General features: G+C 42.5%; 1 protein-coding gene across 1 annotated transcript; it reads left to right on the forward strand.

The window, feature by feature from the left end:
• Positions 1 to 19,177: 19,177 nt before the first annotated feature.
• Positions 19,178 to 21,257, forward strand: LOC306741813 (carbohydrate sulfotransferase 1; the record flags this gene model as incomplete). Its single annotated transcript, XM_079224130.1, has 2 exons — positions 19,178 to 19,316; positions 20,128 to 21,257. 2 exons carry the CDS (start codon positions 19,178 to 19,180, stop codon positions 21,255 to 21,257), a joined length of 1,269 nt encoding a protein of 422 aa, XP_079080256.1.
• Between the last annotated feature and the right edge of the window lie 5,350 nt (positions 21,258 to 26,607).

Genomic DNA, 26,607 nt, shown 5'->3' on the forward strand with positions numbered 1-26,607 from the left:
TCCAGGAAAGCTGAGAACTCCTCCCTTATTTTAAAACTGACATACTGTTGATGTAAAGTGATAATATCTATTAAAATAACGTTTAAAATGAATTTACCACCCTGCTTTGACACAGTGGGAACCCTGCTGTTTATTTTGTATGCTTATTTTGGGCAATGGCATTCATCATAGCCTTGCCTTAAGGACACAGAATACAATGGTTATCATGCACAGCTGGTGCCAGATGCTTCATATGGGAAGAAAGCAAAAGCAGGAGCTGACTCATCGGTCACAGTCGACGACCAATCAGGATCAGGCAACACGTTCAAAGTCATAATAGCATCGTACTTTATGGTCGCAGCAGAGTCAATACATCGTCACATCTCACTGGACTTTGCGCGGATAAATCAAACGTAGTCCACGATTTCAAAATAAAAGACTTCTTGAACGTTCAGTATTGCATTTGCTGAAACATGGAAGGTATTCGGCTCGCTAGTTAACTAACGTTGAGCTGTTAGGAGAGTAATGAGTGAACAGCAACTGGTTAGTGGTTTATTTGTAGCTGTTGATAGAGGCGTGCGTGTTGAGATTCAGACATATTTGTTAAAAAACTACTTACCTATAGCTGCGGTCAGAGGATGTCACGTTTTGTTATGAAAGTGTTTTTTCTTCTTCTACTATTCGTCTCTGTGTTTTGTGCACACGCCGCGCCACGCAGAGGCGGCGCCGAGAACTACAACTGAGAACTGATCCATTTGGACGTGAACCTGCAGTATCTTTTTTCCCTTCTTTAAAAAAAAGAAGAAAAAGCATAATGCAGAGTGTATAAAAGTGTTTGATTGCATGCTCCCAATGCCCCATTGCATTCCTCTTTTCAAAGCTCTGCTCTGGGTTGTGCAGCCCATATGTCCAGTCATTAAATCATTCTGGCAAAACTCTGTATCTCAAACAGCAGTTGGTGCACCTCCAAACCCTGCAGCATACGGGGCCCTGATGAGTGTAATCAGCACAGGGCTGAATTGGACTGAACACACAGAGAGTTTTCTTCGCAGTTGGTGCTTAATCATGATGCTTGATCACCAGCTCTGCAAGCTGTTCCCTCAACAGCACGGAAGCTGCTGCTGCTGAGTGGGTAGCTGGGTTCATTATAGTTTATGTACTAGTAAATAGATGATGCGCCTCAAAGGAAAAAAAACTAGTTGGTGTTTCTCTCTTTTTTAATCCCCAATATGTTGACTGGATGAGCTGGTCATCAGAGAGCACTGAGAGTCATTAGGTCTATAAATTGTGTCCAACAATCACAAACACAGAAGAGAGACAAATATTTGATTTTACATTGTGTTTCATGGGAAATTACTTTATTTACAGTTAGAAGAGGGCATGAAACAACATGTGGGCCTGCAGAGTGCCATTCACCCTTCCTTCATTTGCAGTCAACCTGTTAAAGAATTCCCTCGAATGTGGGTTTGAGTAAAATTATGCAATCAGTATTAACCTTTGTGTCTTGCAGGAATGAGGAACTTAAAACATAAGCAGCACTTGAGGTGTAACAAATGCACATTACTGGCAGTGTGCCAAATCACCTGATCGGTTTGGGATTGTGATCCAATTCCTGGCAAGCACCTCTGATAAATATGTAACTTGTGTTTGTTTAACTTGTCTAGACTTGAGATACTGCCACTTACATGTGAGTGTGTTGTGTTTATCAACGTTCAAATGAATGAAGCAACTGTAACCAGGCTACAGCGCCGTGAGAGAACAACAGCATCAATAAGACACAACATTGAGGGTTTTAGACATAAAGTCACAGACATATGACATGACTTTCCAGACGGTGTGCTTGTCCTTTGTTATATAATACTAGTGCAAGCTGCTTATGGGCAGTTATGACCCGAGAAACCGAAAGAGAGAGATAGAGCCTGCTTTGTCATGAGCACAGTCAATCATAGTTTAAAAGAGAAATTATGCTTTACATTGTGTACCTTTAACTATTGTGATTTTCTGGCTGTGCAATTTTTAACAAGAGGCATTTAATTGGATGGAACGCTAGTAAGAAATGCATTCATCTCTTTGAGTAATAAAGTTACCTTTTGCTATTTTTAAATTGGAAAGAGCCATTAATCATAGAGTGAAGGCACCGTGACATAATAGCTGGACCCGGTTGATTTACAGTAGATCAAAGTCAACATTTGATTTGGTGACATATTAACTATTACTATATTAACTGTGCAGAAGATGAGACAGGCTAAATATATTGTTAACTAACAGGCGGAGCAGATTAGTATCAACAGATTATACTCCCCCACAGTTAGTCTCAAAACATCACATAATGATGCAAAGTGCAACATTACGAGGCCACTAGCACTACATTCTTAAATACTGTTTGATTTGAGGGTATTCTAATGTTACAGCATATCATAATACTCAACTGTTGCATGTCTGAAACCATGGAGACACAGCTCCTTCCAGCTGATGACACATGGCTGAATGAGTCCTTTGTGTTTCCTCACAATACCAAAGAAAAAACATAATAACTGCCAGATAGATTACCTGATTCTTCTAGATTTTGTTCAGATTAGTGAACTCACTGGATAAGAGCATGATGATAAAGAAAACACACAAAATGGATGTGCACATAAACACTCCCTCTTAACAGCGACCTTGACTGGCCACACCCACAGGTGAGTGAAAACCTGTCCATCAACACAGTTAATGTTCGACTAGGAGCAAAACTGATGTTAGCAGGAGGTGGACCTAAAGTAGCAAACCAAAGTGCATACAATAGGCACACCTCCCGCAGTGTGACAAACACATGGCCCAGGACAGGGAGACAACATGACCTACATCAGGTTTCTGGAGTTACTGCTTCTCCTCCTCATCCACCAGATCTACAGTGAGGAAGCGGAGCTCGTGATTAGAGCAGAGGGCACCGTTATCGAGTTGGGGTATTGTTTTGGAGCGGATTATATTGTTGTCTACAGATGTGCACCTGAGGGAGACCAGCTGCTCGGCAACTCCTCGGCCGACAACGCATCTGTTACACCTCCTGCCGACCTCCAGAGTCGCATTCACATCAACATACATCAGTACCTGCTCGGGCTCCAGATCAGTCACCTCACACACAAGGACTCTGGGATTTATAGGAGGGAATGCTGGCAGAACCAGAAGCTGGCCAGCCAGCACACACAGCAGCTCACTGTGTGCAATAAGGAAGTTGCATCTGAAGAGATCCTTGTGAAGGAAGGAGATGGAGGGGCTGAGCTTCTGTGCAATAACACTTCCATTGGTTTAGAGGGAGCCTCTGTGCGCTGGTACCATGAGATATATCCGCTGTACAAGCCCACACTCTTCCTGGATAGCAGTGTGTCGCTAGAACCTCTGGTGGAGGAGCTACAGGGGGTCGTGGAGGTCAGAAACAACGGGGCATTTCTTTTGCTCAACAGCAGCAAGTTAATGAATAACCAACATTATATCTGTCTTGTCATCAAAGGTAAGAATTGTCTTAGTTTCCAAAGCATGCACCCACCAGACCACAGTGTGAACAGTAACATGTTTGCCTCTCACGGGGACAAAGTGGTATTACAATGCCCCTCTGATGGTAACAACCAGCAATGGGAGACACCACTTGGGAAACTCAATGGTAGCAGCATGGAAATGTACATATCATTCGGTGACAAAGCTGAAGACTTCTCATTGGTAATTTCTGCTTTCTCTGATGACCTTGCGGGGGACTATTCATGTATCTCCTCCTCGCTTGAAGTGCAATACTCGCTGGTTCTTTGCCCCCAAAGGAAATCCCAAGAAGTAGTTGTTATTGAAGGTGGGAGTGCCTTGCTGAATTGTGATGTCGGCAAAGATGATTCCCAAAGGGTGCAGTGGCACCGCCGAGAACCATCAGGCACAAATGAACTTATCCACGACTCAAAGGACGAGACTGTTCCCATCCCGGAGGATCTGAGGGGCAGACTGTCCCTGTCTGAGAATGGCTCCTCGCTGACAATCTCCCACCTGCAGGTGAAAGATCAAGGAATATACTGGTGTGTTGTTTTATTGGACCATGGGTTCCTGGAGGAAGATGACGATTACAAAGAGGATTATGAGGCTGAAGGTGCTGGGGAAGATGAATTCAGCGATGACCTGTACTGGGATGACACTCACGAGTGCATCTTTAAACAGGAGACCAATTTGACGTTCATCCAGAAAAGTGACAGAAATGTGGAGCCTGGAACCTCAAAACCAGTGAGCGGCAGCCATGAAACTGGCCGCACAGCCGACCCATCTTCAGGCTCTAATGTTACTGGCTATGCCGTGGGCGGCGGGCTGGTGGGGCTGCTGCTGGTGGTGGGAGGGATTGTTGCAGTGATTGCAATAAAGAGGAGAGCAAAGGCCACAGTCAGAGAAATAAACCTGAACATGGATCCTGGTTGTACTGAGGTTTTAACTCCAAATAATGAACATAGTGGTCAACAGCTTTCGTAAAGTAGCTCCAAGGAATTTTACATCCAAAGGACATTAAGTGTGCTTTAGAATCTGTCCATAAAACAGAAGTTGGTAAATGTGAAAGAGTCATAGTGAACTTTCAGCTTCATTCTGATGTGACCTTCCTCTCCTCCTGTCTTTAGGAACTAATGACATATACTGGATTTATAAATCTGATAAATGTACTTTCTTCTTTCAAAACTCCATTTTGTCTTCTGAATGAAAATATCAAAATCTTCTGTTTCTAAAAAGAAGAAAAAGCTGTCGCAATGTCTTTTCAATACAGCCAGCACAGTGCACAAACAACCCAATACTGTGTTTTTAACTTATCTGATGGCCCGTATGACTGTTATGACGAAAAACCAGTCAGGCCGCTCTCCTGTCAACAGATTGCTTGGTGCTATGAGGAAAGAGCGTAACGGCCGAAAAGTACCTGAAGCTCAAGTGTCAAAAGGATCACAAACAGAAAGTCCTTTCACTGTGACACTATTACTGGCGTGCACATTAAAGTAGTTTTTTTAGGTAATGTTTGATATATATATTTGAACTTGTTTTCTTACTTATACGCTTAATTACTTTTAATGGGTTTCATAAAACCCAGTTCAGGAACGAAGAACACGCCCCAAACTCAGCCAATTACCCAAGACCTAAGTACACAACGAGCCGTTCCCTTCCTCGTCGACTCAGTTCTGGCATTCCGCTCCCCCAATCCCGTTCTTGTCTTCCTTTTTTTTCTGTCTGTCTGTCTGTCACACACATTTTCTACATTCAAACAATCTTACTTATCAGGGGTAACTGTACAATTACCATAAAAAATGTGTTTTAAATGTGTTTGGGTTGTTTTAAATTCACAGGAACACGCCCAAGCTGTCACTATGTCTTGTCGATGTAAGAAGAACAAACAAACGAATGAACATGTTTAAGTGTCTTATATTTCTGTGTACAAGTTCTCGTATCTTTGATCAATTTATCTTATTTAATACAACACACACACACACAGATATTAAATCAATATAGTTCCTGAGTACTGAGCAAGTTAAGCAGTGCACTGCAGAGTGAACATTAATATTGATCCAATATTTTTTCTGTTTATGTTTGCCAAACAAAAAATGGAATACAGTATAAGTGATTGTATGTGTTATTGACTAGCTGACTGTGTTTATATTGCGTCTGCTGTGCATTTTAATATACATACTTTTATACAGTGGGATGTCCCGTTTTTTAATTTTACCAAAATATGTGCAGCTGCAACAGTGCCAGCGTGTCATGAATTTGAATAAACACTTTCAGGGAAGGATCTGGAAAATGTTGCATCTTCAGTCTGTAATCTGATTTCTTTAGTTCGTCTCATTAGACTGTAATTATCCATCGAATCAATGAAGTGTTTAGAGTTAATATGCAGGTGCCGCAGGTTGTTTCGCTGCAGAAGGTAGACCCTGAGCTCCTCTGCTGCACGGCCAATGAAACAAGTGTGTTCTCCGTCCAGTTGTCTGGAACATCTGTGCCTGGAAGACTCCTTTTCTCCAATAAAGGATGCTGCTTCTCTAACCTCAGACTAGCCTATATTGTAAAATGTATCATAAATGTTTATAAACTTATCCAGGAAATCAGTGTACACATTAGATTATTTTTGTGTTAGCACCGTACGGAGTGTCTCCAGTATCACTCACTAATTAATTTAGTTTGCAGTAAAATATGTAGTTTAGTAGTTGATGCACCAGGTTCTCTGTTGTTGTTTTGTCTGAATGGAGAGGTTATCTCACTGGAAGGGAAAAATTAGAAAAAGAACAATTACAATTTGATCCATTTGGACATGTATTGCCCCACTACCTCAGTAGTTAAGTGCATTAAAGGAATAGAAGGACATCATGTTTTTTTTTGCTAATTTGCTTTCAAGCCACTTAAATGAAAGAATCAATACTCTCAAACAACAGACTTCACAAAAATCCATCCATCCATCCATCCATTTTCAACCGCTTATCCGGGGTCGGGTCGCGGTGGCAGCAGGTTCAGCAGGCCGACCCAGGCCTCTCTCTCACCCGCAACATTTTCCAGCTCATTCTGGGGGATCCCGAGGCGTTCCAAGGCCAGCCGGGAGATATAATCCCTCCAGCGTGTCCTTGGTCTTCCCCGGGGTCTCCTACCAGTTGGACGTGCCTGGAAAACCTCTAATGGGAGGCGTCCAGGAGGCATCCTGACTAGATGCCCGAACCACCTCAGCTGACTCCTTTCGACATGAAGGAGCAGCGGCTCGACTCCAAGCTCCCTCCTGATGTCCGAGCTCCTTACCCTATTTCTAAGGCTGAGCCCGGCCACCCTGCGGAGGAAGCTCATTTCGGCTGCTTGTATCCGAGATCTCGTTCTTTCGGTCACGACCCAGAGTTCGTGACCATAGGTGAGGGTTGGAACGTAGACCGACCAGTAAATGGAGAGCTTTGCCTTCTGGCTCAGCTCCCTCTTCACCAAGACGGACCGGTACAGCGCCTGTTTTACAGCTGCAGCCTGTCAATCTCCCGCTCCACCTTACCCTCACTTGTGAACAAGACCCCGAGATACTTGAACTCCTTCGCTTGGGGTAGGCAGTTTGTCCCCACCTGGAGGGACTTTACAAAAATGTATATGAATATTCAAAATTGTCCTTTGAAACTAGATAAAATATCATAATATAACTACTTTACTGTTTTATATTTTAGTGCCACGCTATTTTTGACTTGCAGGGGTCAAATTACAGTCTGCACTTTTGCACATGCAAAATGCAACCAGTGAGGCAGCAACAAGCTGCAAAATCGATGAGCCAAAACCGCTGTTTTTATTGTGATGCTTGGTGATGCAAAGCCGCACCGATGTGTTCTTGAAGCTTTTTCATCTTGCAACACAATGTTGTGTTTGCACCAATATTTTCAACAGCCAGATTGCATTACTCCTACACACTTCACCTTTTGGAGCCCTGATAAATATTTATGATCCACAGCAGTGCCAATCATTCAAAGAAGAAATATGGTTTCTGTTCGGAAATATTTGCTCAGCTGTTATATATAAAACACTAAATCTTATTCCATCATTGTTTCTAATTTGATGTTGTGCCAATATCTGATACTGCACCTGCAGTGAACAGATGGACCTTTTGGGCGATCCAAAACCAATTGTTTACCTGTTTGCAGAGGTGTCAAAAGTATTCACATTCATTACTCAAGTAGAAGTATAGATACTAGGGTTTAAACATACTTCTGTAAAAGTTGAAGTACCAACTCAAGCTTTTTACTTAAGTAAAAGTGTAAAAGTACTAGTTTAAAAACTACTTAAAAGTATAAAAGTAAAAGTAATGTAAGGGGAATTTTTTTTCTTCCATTAAGGACAAACTCTTAAGCCGCGTCTCAGGAGCCTATAGTGCACTACCCCACCTCCCCCCAAAACAATATTTTTTCTAAAGGCCATAATGACTATAATGTTTTAAAATGTTATGTTGAAAAATGTGGGATGCACTAGGCTACCCGTTTCAGCTGCATATATGCCCATTTAAAATTATCACATTTTATAACAATGCAAATACATTAAAGTACCATATGTGTACTGAGCATTAACATGCGTTTCATGGAGCGGAAGACATGATAACTAATTGCCTATAAGTATTGTAATAGTGCAAAATAGGCGGCGGCGGCGACTCCAACACAAACACTTAAAGCTGTGGTTCTCAAACTTTTTCTGTAAATAACATAATTGTGTGGCTCATCTGTGCTTTTATAAATAACAGAATAAAGACAATTGCAATCACTTTCAAGTAAATCAGATTGCCCCATCAGACAATGTTTTGTGTAAGTTCTATCTATGCAAAAGATTACTCATGTTTAGTTACTACTAAATAGCTCATTGTGGAAAACAATAAGCTTTTAATTTTTTTTGCCAAACAAAACAGAATGAGTGCAGATATGTGAGCTGCAGTGAGCTGCTTTCCTCGACACATGTTATAAACGGGGTTGTAGATTGGTAGGGTTGTAGCCTCTCTCAATTCATGCTCAATATTGAGCTTAGTTTTTTATTTTTTTATTTTGAGAAACGCAACAGCAAGAAAAGACGAGTTCACGGAGCTCACGGCGTCGCGTCAAATCGCGCATGCGCAAGCGTAACCTGTTAACGGCGTACCGTAACCATTTACCCGAAAGTACAGGCATTTGTCCATGTATTTATTAATGACAGCTCATTGTTGGTAGAAGACACGAGCACTTTGGCTCGTTTCACCTGGAGCAGGAGAGCTGCTCCGGTGCGAGGAGCAACTCCGGTGCTCCTCACATGAGAGCTGCTGTTGCATCTTCACCCTGGGAGCGTTTAAAACGCAGATATAGAGGTCTACTTTTCATGCGACATATGTTTCGACGCTCTCTGTCCGCTGCTGTGTGTGCTCAGTGCTCACCTGTGTGCGCGCGCACGTATCTGTGGGCAACGGGGCGGAGAGGTTTTTCAAATTGAGCTATGAATGAACCACGATAGTTATGAGTAATAGGAGTAATTTGGACCTCCTGTCCAACAGGTCATGCTTTGTTTTAAAAAAGAACTTCATTACAACATCCATAATCGTGGATATGCACAGGTGAGCGATGTCTGCTGCAGAGGAAAAAGAGTTGTCAAAGTGTTGCTGACAACTTGATCAAAAATCTTTCACAGACATGGTTCTGTTTGAGAAGCACGGAGCAATCAGATGAGTGAAAAGAGAGAAGGAGGGAGAGAGAGCGTCTTCTATATTTGCCAGTTTGCTTTCCATACACCCCTTCACATGCTTGATTGATGGAGACACAGATGTGAAAGAGGAGCAGCTGGTCAGTGCTCTCAGGTGTAATTAAGAAAGGGCTCGGTCACACAGAGAGGCCCCCGGGAAGCAGACAGAGCACCGAGGAATCAGCACGCCTCAGAGAACAGCAAGATCCAGCAGCCGGCTTCCTTTTGGCTTGTTACAGTGAGAGACCTTAAATGTATCGGCTTAATTGTCGAAGCATCTCTCAGACCATCTGTGTGTGTGGGAGGGCGTGTTTCAGCTGCATGTCTGCCTCTATCTGGGCCGCATGTGTGTTCGAGCATCAGCAAACTGCGAGCCATCGCAGTGGCCATGCAGAAGCAAAGTTAGAAAAATAATCAATTAAATCAGCCAGAAAATTGTGTTTCAACAACTTGTTAGTCAGAGTCTCTTGTGTTCATTTGGGCTCATACAACTTCTGCAGAACACACCGAGCCGTGTGACTGGACTCCAAATTTAAAGATTATCCGGAGGTTTTCTCTCTCTCGCACGCGCACACACTCCATTGTTCACACCAATGCAACAATCAAAATCACAGCCGGCAGATGTGAACTTGATAGCTCCATGGCTGCCCCTGCCCCCCTCCCGGGGCACCTCTTTCTGTCCGATCAGGAGGCTATGTTCTGTAGAATCAGCACGTCTGCTCGGTGCTCCCTGGTCGCTGCGGTCTGAGCCTGCGGAGGCCCGGTCTGCTGTAATTTGCCAGGCCCATTACTCCCACAAATATGATGGCTGTGAGCCCTGTAAGTGTGAAACAGTTGGTGGGATATAGATTGGTGGGAGGAGAGAGGGAGAAAGAAAGAGGGACAGAAAGAGAAAGAGAGATGGAGAGAGAGTGGGAGAGATGGAGAGAGGGAGAATGCATGCATGGTATGCCTCTGTCCTGCCACAGTGCCTGAAAGTGTGTGATGTGTTGTGCTAATGGCACCAATTATGCACCAGAGAGCACTGCTGATGGGCTGGTTTCACAGCAAAAATGCTGGGAGGAAAAACGGTTGCAGTAGAAAGCCTTTGGGCAGCGAAAAATAAATAAAATAGTGATGTTAGAGGCAGGAGGGAGACGAGCCACCAGGGGCTTTTCTTTCCTAATAGCGGTCTGCTCGCTACTCAGACATGTGGAGGTGTCTGGTTGGATCGCAACCACGCAGGAATTTATGTCTGTTATTTTCAGAGGGGCAATCCAAGCGAGACCAGGACCAATCAAACTCTCTCAATTAAACTGACTTCCCTCCGGAAGTCTCAAAGGCTTTCAGTAGATTTGATTTGAAGTCTATAACTTAGACACTTGTGGGCGTGGGGCTGTGATGCTGTGATACTCTGGCAAATTGTAAAAGTTGAACTCCCCTGTGTGATGAAACTGTTGGAGAGTAGAAGGTGCATCAGAGGTAATCATTCTGTTTTCGTAATCCCCCGGCATGAAGGTGCTCATCGTGTGATGTTTACGAGGGACAATTAGTTTATATACCTTTTCATGTGAAGCATCAGAGGGAACATTTTGAGAAGAGAGTCTTCTTGCAAGCAAAGGGAGCGAAACCAGAAAAGGCCTAGTTATGTAATTGGCTCCTCTGGCATGTATGAAGTAAAAGAGTTGTCTATGAATGTCTTGATGGGTGCTGGGAGAAAACTTTAAAGAAAGGAAAAAAGTTTTAATTTCATTACATGGCGTTGGGCTACCCGCATGCATACGGAAGATAATTACAAGTCTTTGCTTGGAAACAGTTGTTGTTGTTGTTGTTGCACACAGCGGGGTTCAACAACAACAACTGCAGAGCTGACTTGCTCACTCATGTGCAGATGAAATGAAAAGAATTGAATTGAAGAAAATGAGACCATCTATATTCAAGAGATCTCTCAAAAACAATCACACAGACGTGCATCGTGAAGGCAAGCCAGCACAGCCACACCTTTGATGCACAGATGGCGTGTGTAAACTGTCTCATTCCCACTCATGCTCTTCCTCTCCTCCTCTCCACTGAAGCCTCTCTCTCTCTCTGCCTCTCTCATCCCTCATGTCCCACATTCCTCCTTCCTCTCATCATCTTGTGTGTCACTCAACGGATTTCTCTCAGTCTGCCGGCAGCACAGCACCTCTCCTTGCAACCCGTCCTGCCTTAATTTAATAAATGAAGCCTTGTAAAATAGGCAAGGAGGGCGGGAACACCACGGCTGGGTAAATGTTAGCTGAAAGCTTCAGTTTATAAAGACAGTCCGCTCCTTCTGTGTTTTGGAGATTTCATAGAAAACAGCCAGCGATGTGATTGTCTATGGGCGACACTAATTTACGTAAGATCTTCTTCTCCCTAAATGGCGACTGCACACTGAGCTGAGGCGAGCCCGGTCAGAGGTTCTGTGGGCTGAATAACAAGCAATCTAACAGACTCAGACACTACATGGAAGTCTGATTGGGGTCAGCATCTTTGAATTCAGTCATGACCTCCCATCAGCGGTCCAGAGATGTAAAACAAAATGTGAAAACTCCATATCTATTGTTAAAAAAGAGGGGAAATCCTGATTACAAACATGGGCCTTCTCGGTGTCTGGGAGAATAAATTATGCTACATATTAAGAATCCCACCCAGTATCTTTCAATTACATTTTGAGAAATCCATTACATCACATTTGTTTAATCTGTACAAAAATCAAGTGTAAAAACAGTCACGGTTTCACAAGTGGTTATGTTGCCAGTCACAAAGTAACTGTATCTAAATCATTATATGAAGGCCATTTCCTAAATGAAAAGATATGGGAGAGATACTGGAGATAATTAACTATAAGAACCAAAGCTTCTGTTGAGCTGAACGCAAACACGCACACATGGGTGGTAGCTTGTTTAACTTCTCTTTTTGGCGGTTTGGGAAGAATAAACACAGACTTCACAAACGGTCCAGCATTCACATTTGCACAAATGACACAAAACAAAAGTTTGCTTTGCTTCCTGTCTGAACCAAACAGGGTGTGGACTGAAGGCACCTTTGGAGGTGGTGGTTATAATGCTGTTGCCTTTGGCCAGAGCCAGGCTAGGGGTTAACTCCTGTGGCACATTCCCAAAATGTAAAACTCTTCCTTTAAATGACATAATGGAGTGTGTGCATGGTGCTGCTATACTATCCAAGCCGCAATAACTCCAGAGAAGTTCTCCAATTTTGCCAGTGCAATACTTTTGGGAACTAGAGAAAGTGTGAGCTGTTGTTTGCTGAAATAAATGTAGCTGTCTCTGCTGGCATACTTGGTGAAATGAGATTTCTTTTTTTATTGCACTTATAGCGAAGGAGGTCTGGATAAAGGGCTTTTCCCCCCCGCTCCCTCAAATACGAAGACAAAGCGGATAGAAACACTTACTTTCCTCCACAAGCAAAATTCCTAACTTTAGTGAGACCTGCTTTGCCTTGTGACGAGCTGACTGATACTCTGACTGATGGATCACATCTTGAAAGGAAAGTGGAAGTTTCTATCCCAATGTAGAAAAGTGAGCTAAGAAGACAAGGTTAACCCGAACAGTAGAGATATTTCAGCTGCATTTCCATCCGCTTTATGATGAAAGACTGCTGTCATGTTAAATATCAGATATGGGATGGATCACAAAGATATTGGGAAGAAAGAGTGCAGATTGGCGAGGCATTTGTTAAGAGCCTGATAGTTCTGGAAAAGGAAAATGAAAGACACTCCAAATCTCCAATGTGCATCTGATTGTAAGCCCTATGCATGCATGTGTGCGTGGTGAGGAGCAAGTGTGGGTAGGTTTAGCTAAACAGGGAGGCCCGCAGAGGATTCAGTTTTCGCTCACAGAAATTTCAACTTTTTCTTATTGCCTTCTTCAAATCTCACCAAGAAGGTGTGGGGGCGTTCGGCTGCTCAGAGCCGGGGAATCGATGCCGTAGGCAGACAGAGCGAGGGATCAGCGCTGAGAAGTGCGGAGGACAGGACACTCTTGTATCACTCGCTGGGCGTTCTTGGCAGCTTGTCGTACGTTGTGTGTGCTTGTACAGGAAGACCTCTAGCTAGTAATGTGCCTCAGCCCTGTATCGCCAGGAAAAGCCTGTTCTGTATCCGCGTATAGACCTCCCACCCTCCAGTTCTTATTTCTGAGATCATATCTTCCTGCCTTTGTTTTGGTGTATGTACTGCCTGAAAGGTTTTAAACTCGGGTGAGATGCAGAGGGCAGAACAGTTGGAACAATTAATCCTCCACTGATAGAAGGTTTCAGGCTTAAATCATCCAACAGAGAGAAATGATACAAGTGAGAACTGAGATGCAGCAACGACAGTGACATTATTTCACCAATCTGTCTCCACATCACAGTAAAGACACACTTTAGCCGGCGTGACTCTCCCACAGCGGGGGATAAATCTGAAAGAGCGCAAACAGAATCGACCCCCATTCCCAGGAGTAATGGAGCTGTCAAAGGCCAAGTCTGACCCTGCGGTAACCCACCGGGGGCAATGATATGGCACCTATCCCTTCGCACCGTGAGTCTGCAGCAGAGTGAGTGAGGGGGGGGGGGGGGGGGGGGGGGGCATACATTTGATGATAGCAGTCATCCTCACTGGAATGAGGAAAAATAGAGGTCATTGTGCCACTGTTATCTTGTGTGTGTGTGTGTGTGTGTGTGTGTGTGTGTGTGTGTGTGTGTGTGTGTGTGTGTGTGTGTGTGTGTGTGTGTGTGTGTGTGTGTGTGTGTGTGTGTGTGTTTGGTGAGAAACCATGTACAGAACATTACAATGACAGAGAAGGAGGAATGACACTCGTGGTAGGAAAAAATGAGTGTTGATGCCCGGCTGGAGCTGATGAAACCTGCCTCCATGAAATATGGGAAATTTCTGATCCTCTTACACCTGCAAACTAATTAAATCAGACGGCAAAAAAAAAAAGCAGCTTTTCTTTTTTTCTCTCTTTTTTTTGTTATCTCACTATGTTGGCTCTATTTACTGCCTGTTAAGATAAGATGCATTTCCAAGACGCAATGACACGTACCCTCCGGCATCAAAGCGTAATGCACGGCGAGGCAATCTTGCATCCAATCTAGAGAGAGACTCAGCTCCAGTAGTCGGTGGTCTCTGGAGAGGTGAGACGCGCATCGCTCTGCCTCGCGCCGCTCTCCATCCATGGCGCATCTCTACCTCTGAATCCACTTCGGCTCTGGACACACCGGCGGCAGCGCTGGACCCACACACACACATACACACACCACAAACACGCACACACACACACGCACGCACGCACACACGTAATCATATACCCAATTTGAGAAAATGCAGCGCACAGGACGGAACCGGCCGTAGAAGTCCTTCTGTATCTGATCGAGTGTGTCTATGGTAAGGCAACATGTTCTTCTTTTTATTTATCTTGTTGCATTTTACGCGCAGCGATTCAACTTCATTCTAACTAAATCTGACAGAGTATTATGACAGTAAATATATATATGATTACTCCACACAGCGACTTAAACTGTTTCAGCGGTACTTAACGGTGAGTTTACAGTGACCTGGTCTTACTTTATCGGCTTTGCTAAGATGCTCCACACACGGGCGTAATGCTGTGAAGGTGTGTTGTTTCATTCTTCAAAGAATGCTACATTGTTTTTAAGTTACATTTAGCCGCTGTATAATTGAGCACATACTGGTATAAATCCATGAAAATATATGTTCACTATTTCCAGGTGCAAAGGTTTGCTCTTCATCACTGTTACAGCCAGTAAGACTATATCTACCCAGTGAGGATTGTTTTTGTTGAACGTATAAGATGCGGTTATATCATCAACGTGTCACAAAACACAAGTTTGTTTGAAAATGTTGATGGTTTGTTCAGTTGTCGGTTGAAAAAGAGATGATATTGGTTATGTGTTGGTGAAATGTGGTCTACACAAATACGTGATTTTAATGTTTCATAAACGTCATGCTTATTGAACCATAGACCGTATGCTGCCATGCACGAGGCTCCCCGGACATCGTAACGGGAGCAGAGTGCCTTACGTTCACGAAAATAACGAGCGTGTTTACTGCTAGAACACGCATGCGCATAATGAAGCATGTACTGCTGCTTCTACAACTTTTGAAAGGTACCGGAGTGAACGAGAGGACACACTTGAGGCTTCACGCTTCACGCGAACTACATACTTTGTAAGTACTTGAACTACTTTATTACAATAATGCAAACCGAAATTAGCACCATGTTATGCTGCTAGCTTGTAGCTACATTAGCATGGACCAACAGTAAACATAACCATGTGTGTAAGTTCATGTTGGCTACTGTGCTTGTGGGCTGTTGCTGTAGCCCTGTGCTATATATACAATCTAGTTTTTAGGCCATTTCACAGGGGAAATACACGACAGGAAGTGAGTGGGGCTACATATAGTATAGTTTAGTTTAATTGATGTACTAACAAGAAGAGGGTCAACATATTGTTGTTTTGCATATAACTACAAACAATATACATATACTGTGCAATGTCCTAGTGAGCATCTTTCTGTTGAAAAGACCACTATGGTCCAACAGCTGGTTCAAAAGTGAATATGTTTTTCTAATACTTGTTTTATTTACAGATGTCCACCTTGAAGATATGGCAGACCACCTAAGACCGGCTCCTGGGTGGCTTTAACTATGACATTTAAAGAAGTACAGGTTCAGCAAGCGTGTATTTTTAATTTCATTGTAGTTGTATTTAAAGTAAATTTAGTAGTAGTGTTATAATAGTATAATAGTGTTATATTTATACTGTTGCGTAATAAATACAAATGAATTGTTGCCGTTGTGTCACATGGTCTTTGTTGTGTAAGAGGAAACTGTTGATGTGTTGCTAGATATTTAATTGCTATTCTACTGAGACGTTTTTTCATCAACTATTTGTAGATATTTATTGAATGTTCACGTTCAAACCATATTTCACCAGGATTTGCCATATTGTCTTTTAGCTGATAAATGTGGATGTGGTTCCTTAGTTAGGCTCTAAAATGAAGATATGATATTATTTGCAGAATGTAGAGGATGAAAAAGATAAAGATAAAAAAAAAATGCTCACTGTTGATGTTACAGGGTGAGGAAAAAAATTGTAAGTCTCTTATGTTAATAATTAATGTCATCCTCACTTAACTTTACTCTATTATTTTCTTAGTTATGTTTCATTTAACACTCAAACAGCCCACTGTTTGCGCTGTTCTTCCTTCTTCTGCGTATAGCGCCTTTATTCAGTGTGTGCTGGAGGAATCTTGTCCTACATGATTCCTCTTCTCTCCTATCACAGGAGCTCCTCTGTAGCCCGGGGTCAGATCTCCTCTGCAGCGGCTCTGCTCTGACTTACGCCTGTGGCACTCTGCATGTATACGTGTGTGTATGTGGTGTTGGTTTAGAGACAGACAGAGACAGGGAAAAGGTAGATAGATGGAGAACAGAGGGAGAAAGACAAACTGGATATTTTAAGCTCTTCTTGGCATTGCAATCCTGTTGCTCAACTCTCTGTTTCCCAGGATTGATCGTTGCCAATAAACTGCCTCACTCAGAAGATCTGTGAACACACAGAGGTGCCTTAATAGAAAAATCTTTGGCACTGCCACATCCCTCAATCACTTGCATATCCCTCAGTCCCATCCTCATCACTAACTTCTAACCTCATTTGTTGCCTTTATTTTCCACAGAGGCAATTGCCTTCCCTGCACCATCTCCAAATGTCATTACCTCCAACACCTTTGCTGCTAGCTATGTAAACGTAGCGGCAGCAACTGCTGCTGAATTTACAATTCAAACCTGCCAGAGCAGCACGCACCGCATAGTGTAATCTCTGGTTGATCCTGTCCCCGAGGCTTTTATCCCCTGTAAGCACTATTATTGTGTGGGGAAAACAAAAACTGAGACATCTGAAGCTCGTAGTCCCTTTCCAGCTGTTGACAGAGTGTCTATTATTCCCCGTGTGAGTTTCGGTGCGGGAGGAGTTATAAGCCAGGGAGAAAGGAGGACTTGTAGATCAAATTGCTTTAATCCATTGAAGCATCTGTCCTCATTCTCCAGAGGACAGTAGGGTGTGTAGCAGAGGAGGCACTGAGTCCCGATCACAACTGGAAAGGAAAACAAAACCTGAGGAAGGAATCATATGATGTGCCTTGGTCAGCCAGCTGTGCAGTACATGTTGAGTATGGATGGCAGGACTGTCAAATTGACAGATTTCCCTCCCCCTCTTTTCTCAAGTGTCAGAGATGGTAAGAAGCTTGGCCAAAGTTTTTCATTATCTGCAGTCATGCATGCTTCTATTTCTCTGCTTTTTCACCCATCTTTTCTGTCTTTCAACAACGCACAAACACACTGTGCAGCTTTAAAATTGTTCTGGAAAATTGAGACAAACGGTACAGCATCCCTAACGCTGTCATTCTGTCTGCAACTAACAAAGTTTTTCCCCCCGATGGGTTCATTCCGCGTTTGCTGTTTTTTGTCGTATTCAAACAGAATGGCTCATGATGTCAACTCAATTTATTTTCCCCTCACCCACAGAGTAAATGTCTTTGGTTTTGCGCTGTTTGTGATTAATGGAACATCAAAAGCCAATATGAGCTCAGTGTGATACATTCCTGAGGATATGAGTCTGCCAGGGACACATAAACATCATTAATGAACAAGAGGCAGACTGGAGAGAGACAGAGTGACAGAAGAAGGGTGTGAAGAAGCAAACAGGAAGGCAATATTTATGTTTGTCAGTAATATGATATATATATATATATATATATATATATATATATATATATATATATATATATATATATATATATATATATACATATACCTGTGGTTTTGATGATGATTGCATCAGTGAGTGATGGAGACACACTTAGCACCCAGGGATCTGGTGTGATTACCTACCATCAGTTTGGTGCGAAGGGACAAATGGATGGCAGCTCTTTTTTTTCTAAATCCACTTGGAAAATCACATCTCCCTTTGCTCTTTCATACCCAGTGGCAAAAAACTGTGTGTGAAAAAAAAAGTGTACAAAAGAAACTTCTCCACTCATCTATGTGACGACAGCTATATTTATCTGAGTATGTAGCTCTCTGCTGGGCTTAAAGGCGTAATTACCCAGAAGAGAGGAAAGAAAAAGAATTGCAATTATGCAACTGTGCGCAGGGTAGGCTATCTTGAATACTGGAGCTATTGTAGGGAAAATACTGCTAATATTGTGCAGTAGAGGTCTGACCTTTGTGTTGTGTTTTTCTGCAGAACAAATCTGTGAATCCATTAGAAAAGCAAATCCTGAACCTGTTTACCCAAAGCTTTTAGGCGACTTTGGTAGAAATACTAAAAGGTGCTGTCTGTTTGCTCCATTGGGAAAGAGAGAGAGTTTCCTTCATTCTGCATTTCTTAAGAAACACATATATGTGCTCTCAAGGAATATTTTTTTACATTTTGGTAAATACTCTTAGCAGGTTAGCTTAGCATAAAGACTGAAAAACCGGGGGAAACAGCTATCTTGGCTGTCTGAAGGTAACAACGTTTAGCTACCAAAACCTCTAAAGTTCACCAATCAACACAATATAACATTTTATTAAGAGAGCTTTAAAGGTATGATTTTTTTCACCTTTGGAAAGAGCCCAGACTAACTCTTTACTCCATTTCTGTCTTTATGCTAAGCTAAGCACAGATATGAGAGTATTACAGATCGTTTCTCGTTACACAATGAGTAGGATAAGCGTTCACATTCTGAACTGGCAAGGGAAATCTGAAAGGGAAAAGTTAATGTGATTTACTACCTTCTCCTGCCCTTGAGCAAGCATCCTTACTGCTCCAGAAAGAGCTGCTCATTCATTGGCCATCAGTGGAAGGCTGCAGGGGTAAAGGAGGAGCTGCACATGTATGAAGCTGAGAAAATGCATCAAAATGAAATCTCACTGTGTGTGTCTCTGTGCCTGCCTGTCGCCGTCAGCGTGAAGGATGTAGAGCCAGAGGGAGGGGCAGGATGGAGTGTTCCTGGAAGACGGTGCTGCTGCTTGTGTGTGCATCTCTTGGGGTCCAGTACACAGCCATCCGCACCCTGAGGGACTCTCTGTCTGGGCCCTGTCAGGGAACCTACCGCTGCCAGACCAAACACCACAAAGGTACGCCTCGATAGCCAGTCAAGATTGTCCCACATACTGTCCTTCCTCGCTACAGGAGAGCAAAACGTGTATATAGCTGTAGAAACTACCTCAAATGTATGTGTATTGTTCCAAAACTCGGTTGTGCAGCACCAGAAGGGGGGGACACACAGGCACACACACTTGATTGGTTATATTCATGCAAAGAGATTCAGTTAAGAGTCAGAATCAAAACTGTGACTGAAAATGAAGAAAAAGGAAAGCAGATCATTAAATGAGGGAATTCCCAACAAGTGGGGAGGATAGAGAAATGAAATATGTGTGATTCGTTTTACAATCATCCTCTAATTTATCTCTATTAATCCGCTCTCATAGCGCAGCTGTAGCTGCAGCTCCTGTGTATGAAAGTAACATCCCCTTTGCAATCAACTTCTCATCAGCAGTAATTACACGTTAGCTATTTGCACTATATTTAGAGATCCGCCATTTCATAAGCCCCTTCGGTAACCACCGGCAGACAAGCAACTTACTCAGGCATGTTTACCATCTAAATTATTTAAGCTTTATTGGCTTGATTCAGTCGTTCACTTTCTCCATGACTGAATTATGATGAAAACCTCTATTTCACTTTCATGAGCTGAAGTAACTCCTCTGAAATAAGTGAAATAACTACTCTTTGTATCAGAACCTGGCTCTGGGAAACAGGTAAAACAGATTGCGTTATGTATAGTTGTTAATAAGCTTGTTGTAAGACTTCAGATGCAACTGACGTCAGTATCACATGAGTTAAACATGTAACGTAACGAATGACTTGGTTGTTTCTTCCCTCTAGACTCCAGGTGGAGAGCCTTGTGCGATGACAGCTGGATGCCGGTCGATTCGCCTCGGAAGCACATCCTGCTGTTTGCCACCACACGCAGCGGCTCCTCCTTCACCGGGCAACTCCTCAACCAGCACCCAGGGATCTTCTATGTATTTGAACCTCTCTACCACGTGCAGCAGGCCTTCACCAACTCCAGCAGCAGGTTGCGTCGCACCCTGGACCGCCGGGCTCTACTGGGAGCATACAGGGACCTCCTCCTTAATCTGTACACCTGTGACCTTCACTTCATGGAGAATTACATCCGTCCGGAGCCCCAGGACCACGTCACAGGCTCCTTCTTCCGCCGAAGCTCCAGCCACGCGCTCTGTTCCCCTCCCGTGTGCTTGGATGCAGGGGATGTAGCGGCCTCCATTACGCCTGATGAAACCTGGTGTCCCAAGAAGTGTGGGGCCCTGAACCTCACCCAAGCCTCTATGTCATGTCTGTCAAGGGAACATGTAGCCATCAAGGTCGTGCGGGTCCCTGAGGTGGGGGACCTGCGCACCCTGACAGAGGATCCACGTCTGGACCTGAAGATCGTCCACCTGGTGAGAGACCCCAGAGCCATCCTCGCCTCACGCATGATGGCCTTCTCAGATCAATTCCGCGCTTGGAAAATATGGAACGCGACAGGACGGCAGCCTCGATATGTGGACTTGACGCAGATCACCAGCACCTGCAAAGACATGGCGGCCTCTGCAGAAACGGGCCTGCAAAGGCCGGCATGGCTACGGGGACGCTACCTGCTGGTGCGTTATGAGGACCTGGCGTTCAATCCAAAAGACAAGGCCACTGAGATCTACAGGTTTGTGGGGCTTGAGATGGAGGACAGGGTGCGGATGTGGATTGAAAGGAACACCAACAGTAACGTGTCGTCCCCTTCGGAGTGGAACTACAGGTACTCCACCACGAGAGACTCCAGAGCGACAGCAGAGAGCTGGAGGCTTCGTCTGGGCTTTGACATTGTGAGGACTGTGCAGAATCTGTGTAATGACACTCTGGCTCTGCTGGGATACAAGCAGGTTCACTCTGCAGCTGAACTCAGAAACCTGTCTCACAGTTTAGTGGAACACGGGACCTTTCAACCAATCACATGGTAGAGTCGATTTTTTTTTTTAAACTTGTTTATTATTACAGCTGATTTTTCTCTCTGTCATGATGCTGATTAAATGAATGTATAATTTATCTTTTGTTTTTAATAATGCCTAAAGTAATTTAATATCACTTTTTATGGTTTTGTTAAATATATTAAAGTGCCAAATGTCAAGCGTCTGTGACACAGGAAAAAGTTATTGATCTAGAATAAAGTCTAAACTGCTGTGTTGATTTAAAACACTTCTCAACAGAAAAACACTGAATCATGATCGTGATGGAGATATTACGCTGTTTTTGATTCAATTTTCTCAGAATCTCAGGGTTCAAACGAGAAAAAAAACTATCGAAAGATCAGGTTACCATTATAAAGTAACACAGGAAGAAAAGGGGATGTATTATATATATATACATATATATATATATACATATATATCTATATGTATATATATATATATATATATATATATATATATATATATATATATATATATATATATATATCCTCTACAGCGCACAACAGCTTAATTTCTAAGTGAGGATGTTGAGAATATGAGCACATATGTGTTAATACTGATTTATCTGATAATCTTATGACTGGATGTGTTTGAACATGTTTTGTCAGTGTAACTCCACGGTTTGTATTTTCTAGACTTTTTTAAATAAATTATTCATATGTAAGAAAACAGAGAACAATGCAAAGTCTTTTATCTTGTAATCCCCCTGTATTTGGCTTGTCGTTCAGCCAAATTTCAATGTGTCTGTCGTAACTAATGTGTTTCCAACTCAAGAGAGCACATGCTGCTCACACTGTGCTTGATATTAAGTAAACTTTGACCCTATACAGAATAATACCTGGATCATTCAGCAGTGCCAGCTGTCTATAATATATTTAGAGATTAGACAGGTTTTCTGCCAATTCCCACATTTGAAATTGGTCTTTGTGTCTAAAGAAAGTGTGCCATTCATCTCCATGAAGAGCTGCTCTCTTGAGATAAATGCTGGAAGTAGTTTCTAAGGAAGAACTCATTGCATGAATCATTTCTTGCCTTCTTATGGAGGCTGCAATTGTAGCCCACTGGGAGCTATGAGCTTTAAAGCATATGCAGACTAAGAAAGCCACTCCTAAGGAAAGGATCTAACATGAGAGTCGGCCATGGTGCTCTGTGAGTACCATTACATTTGAGGTGAAATTGTCCCTTTAATAATGTATTTTTAGACATCCTTCCTGTAGCTGGCCTATAGCTACTGACACCAGGGATATCTCAGGCAGACCACAGAATTGATCTATACATCCAGCTGAGGAGAAACAGGATTTAAGATGCATGGAGAAAAGATTGGCCCTCTTTCTTTGAACTTAATCTGCAAGGCTACACAAACTGGCCATAAAGCAAAGCTTTATGACACCCCGGGAGATGTGCTTCATCGGTTTTTCCATAACCACCCTGACACACAAAGCTGCAAGTGGCCTGAGTCAGCCGTCAGCTAATTACCAATCTCTTTGCACTCAATACCAGCAACCTCTTTCTGTCTCCTTAACTGGTTCTTATCAATATGGGTAACACATATGAGATGCATGCTGCTATTGGGAAATGCAAAATAGCACGCTGTTTATCTCCACCAGTGGTTCCTAAACTATTTTGTTAGACACACCACAAAGCACTTTCAAATTAAATCAAGCACCTCTTCATTGACACATTTAAACCCCCATCCATTACTTTTAGCCAACTCGTAACTGTTTGTCCATCACTTTAAGCTACTTGTTTATCCATTTCCTTTAGCTACTTTCAGCTAACGTTTTAGATGTATCTGTTTGCTTTCTTTTTTGTGATCACATTTTTATTGATTTTCTAGATATGCATATAAAGAAAAGATGTGCCCAATACATGTACATAAAGATACACATGCACATAACCATACAAATAAAAATAAATACATAAAGGTATACATACATACACATGTACGCATATATATATATATATATATATATATATATATATATATATATATATATATATATATATATATATATATATATATATATATATATATAAATAAACACACAGTGTTAATTACCCCCCTCCCACTACTACTAGCGACACCCTCCCCCCTCATACATCTTCAAATATTAAGGGAATGTATAATATTATGATACATTTACATCTGTTTGCTTTCTAAGTAGTTTCCACACACTCTGAATGTGCAGTCTTATAGCTGACTCAATATGTGCATATATGTTTTCACTCAAATTGTAATTTTGATTAGTTGAGCTAATGTTAAGCCACAATCTTTTCACATTTCAAGTAACTCCTGGTTGGGAATGACTGATCTGCTGCCCAGCTGGACAACACAACAGAGGTCAGAGTAGATGGGAGGAGCTTGTTGTGGCAAATTAAGAGATGCATACAGGATTCAGATTTCGGGCAACCAGCGGGGAGCCGAATATTACTCTGTTCAAGATCACAATCACACAAGTTCTACATTTTCCAAAGAATTTTCTTTCCACCAATCAGATTCTAGCACGTCAGCCTGAAAACATCTGGACTTGTTTACTCGCGCACCGTGTACTTTCCCACATATTCCTACGTACTTGGCTCGTCTTTAAACGTCTTTGGCAAGTCACATGATTGTACAACAGATATGGCTGGCCTTCGGACAGGCCCTGTCTCCAGTTCCCTGAGAATTGTTTCTAATGACAGTCCCTATGTTCTGTCCTTAATGACTTATTATTGTACTGGCTGTGTACAAATTTCACAAGGTCACATAATTTATGGAGTTCTGGAATAACGTGTTTTTTTTTAAGCCAAGATGTCTAAAGGGGAAGAAACCAATTGTATTATTAAATGGTGTATTTGATAAGGTGACAGTGCACATTAATACAAGCATTTCAGTAAATGCGCCAGAGTTTGCCGCAAGGCTATTTTTCATCTGCAATCCCGAGAGGCAGACGTTAAAAAATAAACCTAAAAACAGAAATGGGATTAAATATACAAGGTTATAAAATGTTGGAGCTTTTAAAATGCGTACACAAACAATGAATGAGTGAGAAGATTAAAATACATAGTGTCCTCATTCAGGAGACATTGTCAAGTACTAACAAGACAACACAGAGGCTCACACATTCAACACACACAAAGCAAATAAAATGAGGGATGACCATGTTAAAATAGAATGGACTAAAGACAAGATAGAGACAAGTTAGACACTAAAAAACATCCGTGTCAGAGGCAGAGAACATAACATTCTGTAAATGGTTCATGGTCATGAGGTGCCAGGGCACCTTGTGTCACACTGACAGCTTTTGGGAGGCAGGGCAGGTGATGAACTGAGTGATTTGCATGTGTGGAAACAGAAAGAAAGTATCTTTTTTACAGCACCATACTTAAAAACATCGTAAAACAACATGATTAAACTACAAATTGTGTGAAGGTGGAGGCTTGTTAGCAGATTGAGGAGGAAGATCACAATCAAGCTGAAAGGCTCAAGGTCCAAAGTTTAAGGGGACAATAATCTCCACTGCTGTATTCTCATCTACAGTATAAAGAACCACAATTCCTGCAGGGAATCACATTAATATAGCAACTAATATGATGTTTATTAGACTCAAGAAACCACAGACATAATTAGTTTTCATCATTTGCTTTGAACATGGTGCCCACAATGTAATTGCTAAAACATGTTTCTAACAAACACTGGTTCCAACAAAAAAAACGTTACCTGCTATTAAAATTGAAAAAAGATTAATACTACAGGCTTCAAGCTACCGGTATCAAGGAGCACAGACACCGTATGAACCAGCTTCCAGCGATGTTTAGACAAGCACCTCCTTGACCTTCCAGCCCCGCTGTTGTGTCCGTCAAATAAGCTCTTTCACGTAAATCCCCCCTCTGCTCTGCCCTGACACCTGTCTGTAATCACACGCCTTAACCATTCGCTGCTCAAAATGCGATGTGGGAGCGAAGGAGGTTGTGAGACGTCCTTGCAGTTGCTCCTCCAGCTGTAGGTGTGTCATGCAGGTTCATTATCCCATCGTCAATTCTTTATGGTCCTTATCTGGGCAAGCAGCCAGAAAGTCGTCAAATTATGAGCTCTCTCTCTCTCTAGCCGTCAACGCTGACACATAACCGCACGCTTTGATCAAAATCAATGTCATCCTCTGTGCACATGAGCATACATAAACACGTGTGTACCTGTATGCTCATGCAGTATAATGGAGATATGGCTACATAATGACAAAGGTGACATCCAGCAGCAGAGCGGCAGAGGACAATTTCTGACGCTCTGTGCGCTCCATAGATTAACCTCCTTATAGGAAAGCATTGATTTAATAAAAGGGCAGTGCCCGGTGAGAGAAGAGCACACAGCATATTGACAATCCAGTTAAAGTGACTTGTGATCCGGTTGATGACCAGAGAAACATCTCCTATTCCTATGTTGTATCAGACTTACATCAGCACTTAAAGATAGCTCACAGCACACAACATTTATAATTTCTCTCTGTCTCTCAGATGCTGAGAGCTACTGCTGGTTGGCTGTAATTTCCCAAAGCTAAGTGCATTTGTCGTACCATAGTCCTGTCTGAATATTTTCTATAAAAATGCTTAAAAACGATGAGAAAATACATCGAGCTCTCCTGAAGTTTAAGATCAGCAGCTTTACCTCTATTGACACAGCAGCACTGGCACCAACAGGTTGCATTTTTCACTCTCCTTACTGGGCGCCAGAGATGTCCTTTATGGAGAGATTAAGGAGCATTTAAAATAAAATGAAACCAATTTGAGCCCCAGTATCTTTATTACTGGAGCCACACAGGCCCTGAGCAGACATCAGCCTCTGTCACACCCATCATTCAATTGCTATTATTTCCCCCCATGCGCACAGTACAGATACACATAAACGCACAAGCCCTCCTCCATATGCACCCTGCTCTTCAGAGGCCATCTTTACCGCTCTGTCTCTGCTCTCTCTCGAAGCAACTTAACATTTTTTTTACATTGCATTAGGACATTTCTCCCCAGCATTTGTTTTCAGCACAAGTTCACTCTCAGCTTATTTATTTTGTTTTCCACTGATCCTAATAAGGGGCTTTCACGGCGAACATCAAAAGGACAGCTGGCAGAGCTGCATCTTGGGTAGAGCTCCTCAAGGTAAATGCAAGCAGGCTCCCCCTCCGTCAAACTTAGCACCGTCAGCATTATCACACACACACACACATTGCAGTGTAAAAAGATACCAGTGAATCTCAACAAGTATTCCATCAGCGAATAAGCTTCCACAACAGCAATACATTGAAGCACTATCTGCATGTATGATTGAGGTCGGAGCCCCCTTTTAACTGTCAGCAGGATCTAAATCATG

The sequence above is a fragment of the Taurulus bubalis genome, assembly GCF_910589615.1.
Source record: "Taurulus bubalis genome assembly, chromosome: 9".
In the NCBI taxonomy this organism is placed as follows: domain Eukaryota; kingdom Metazoa; phylum Chordata; class Actinopteri; order Perciformes; family Cottidae; genus Taurulus; species Taurulus bubalis.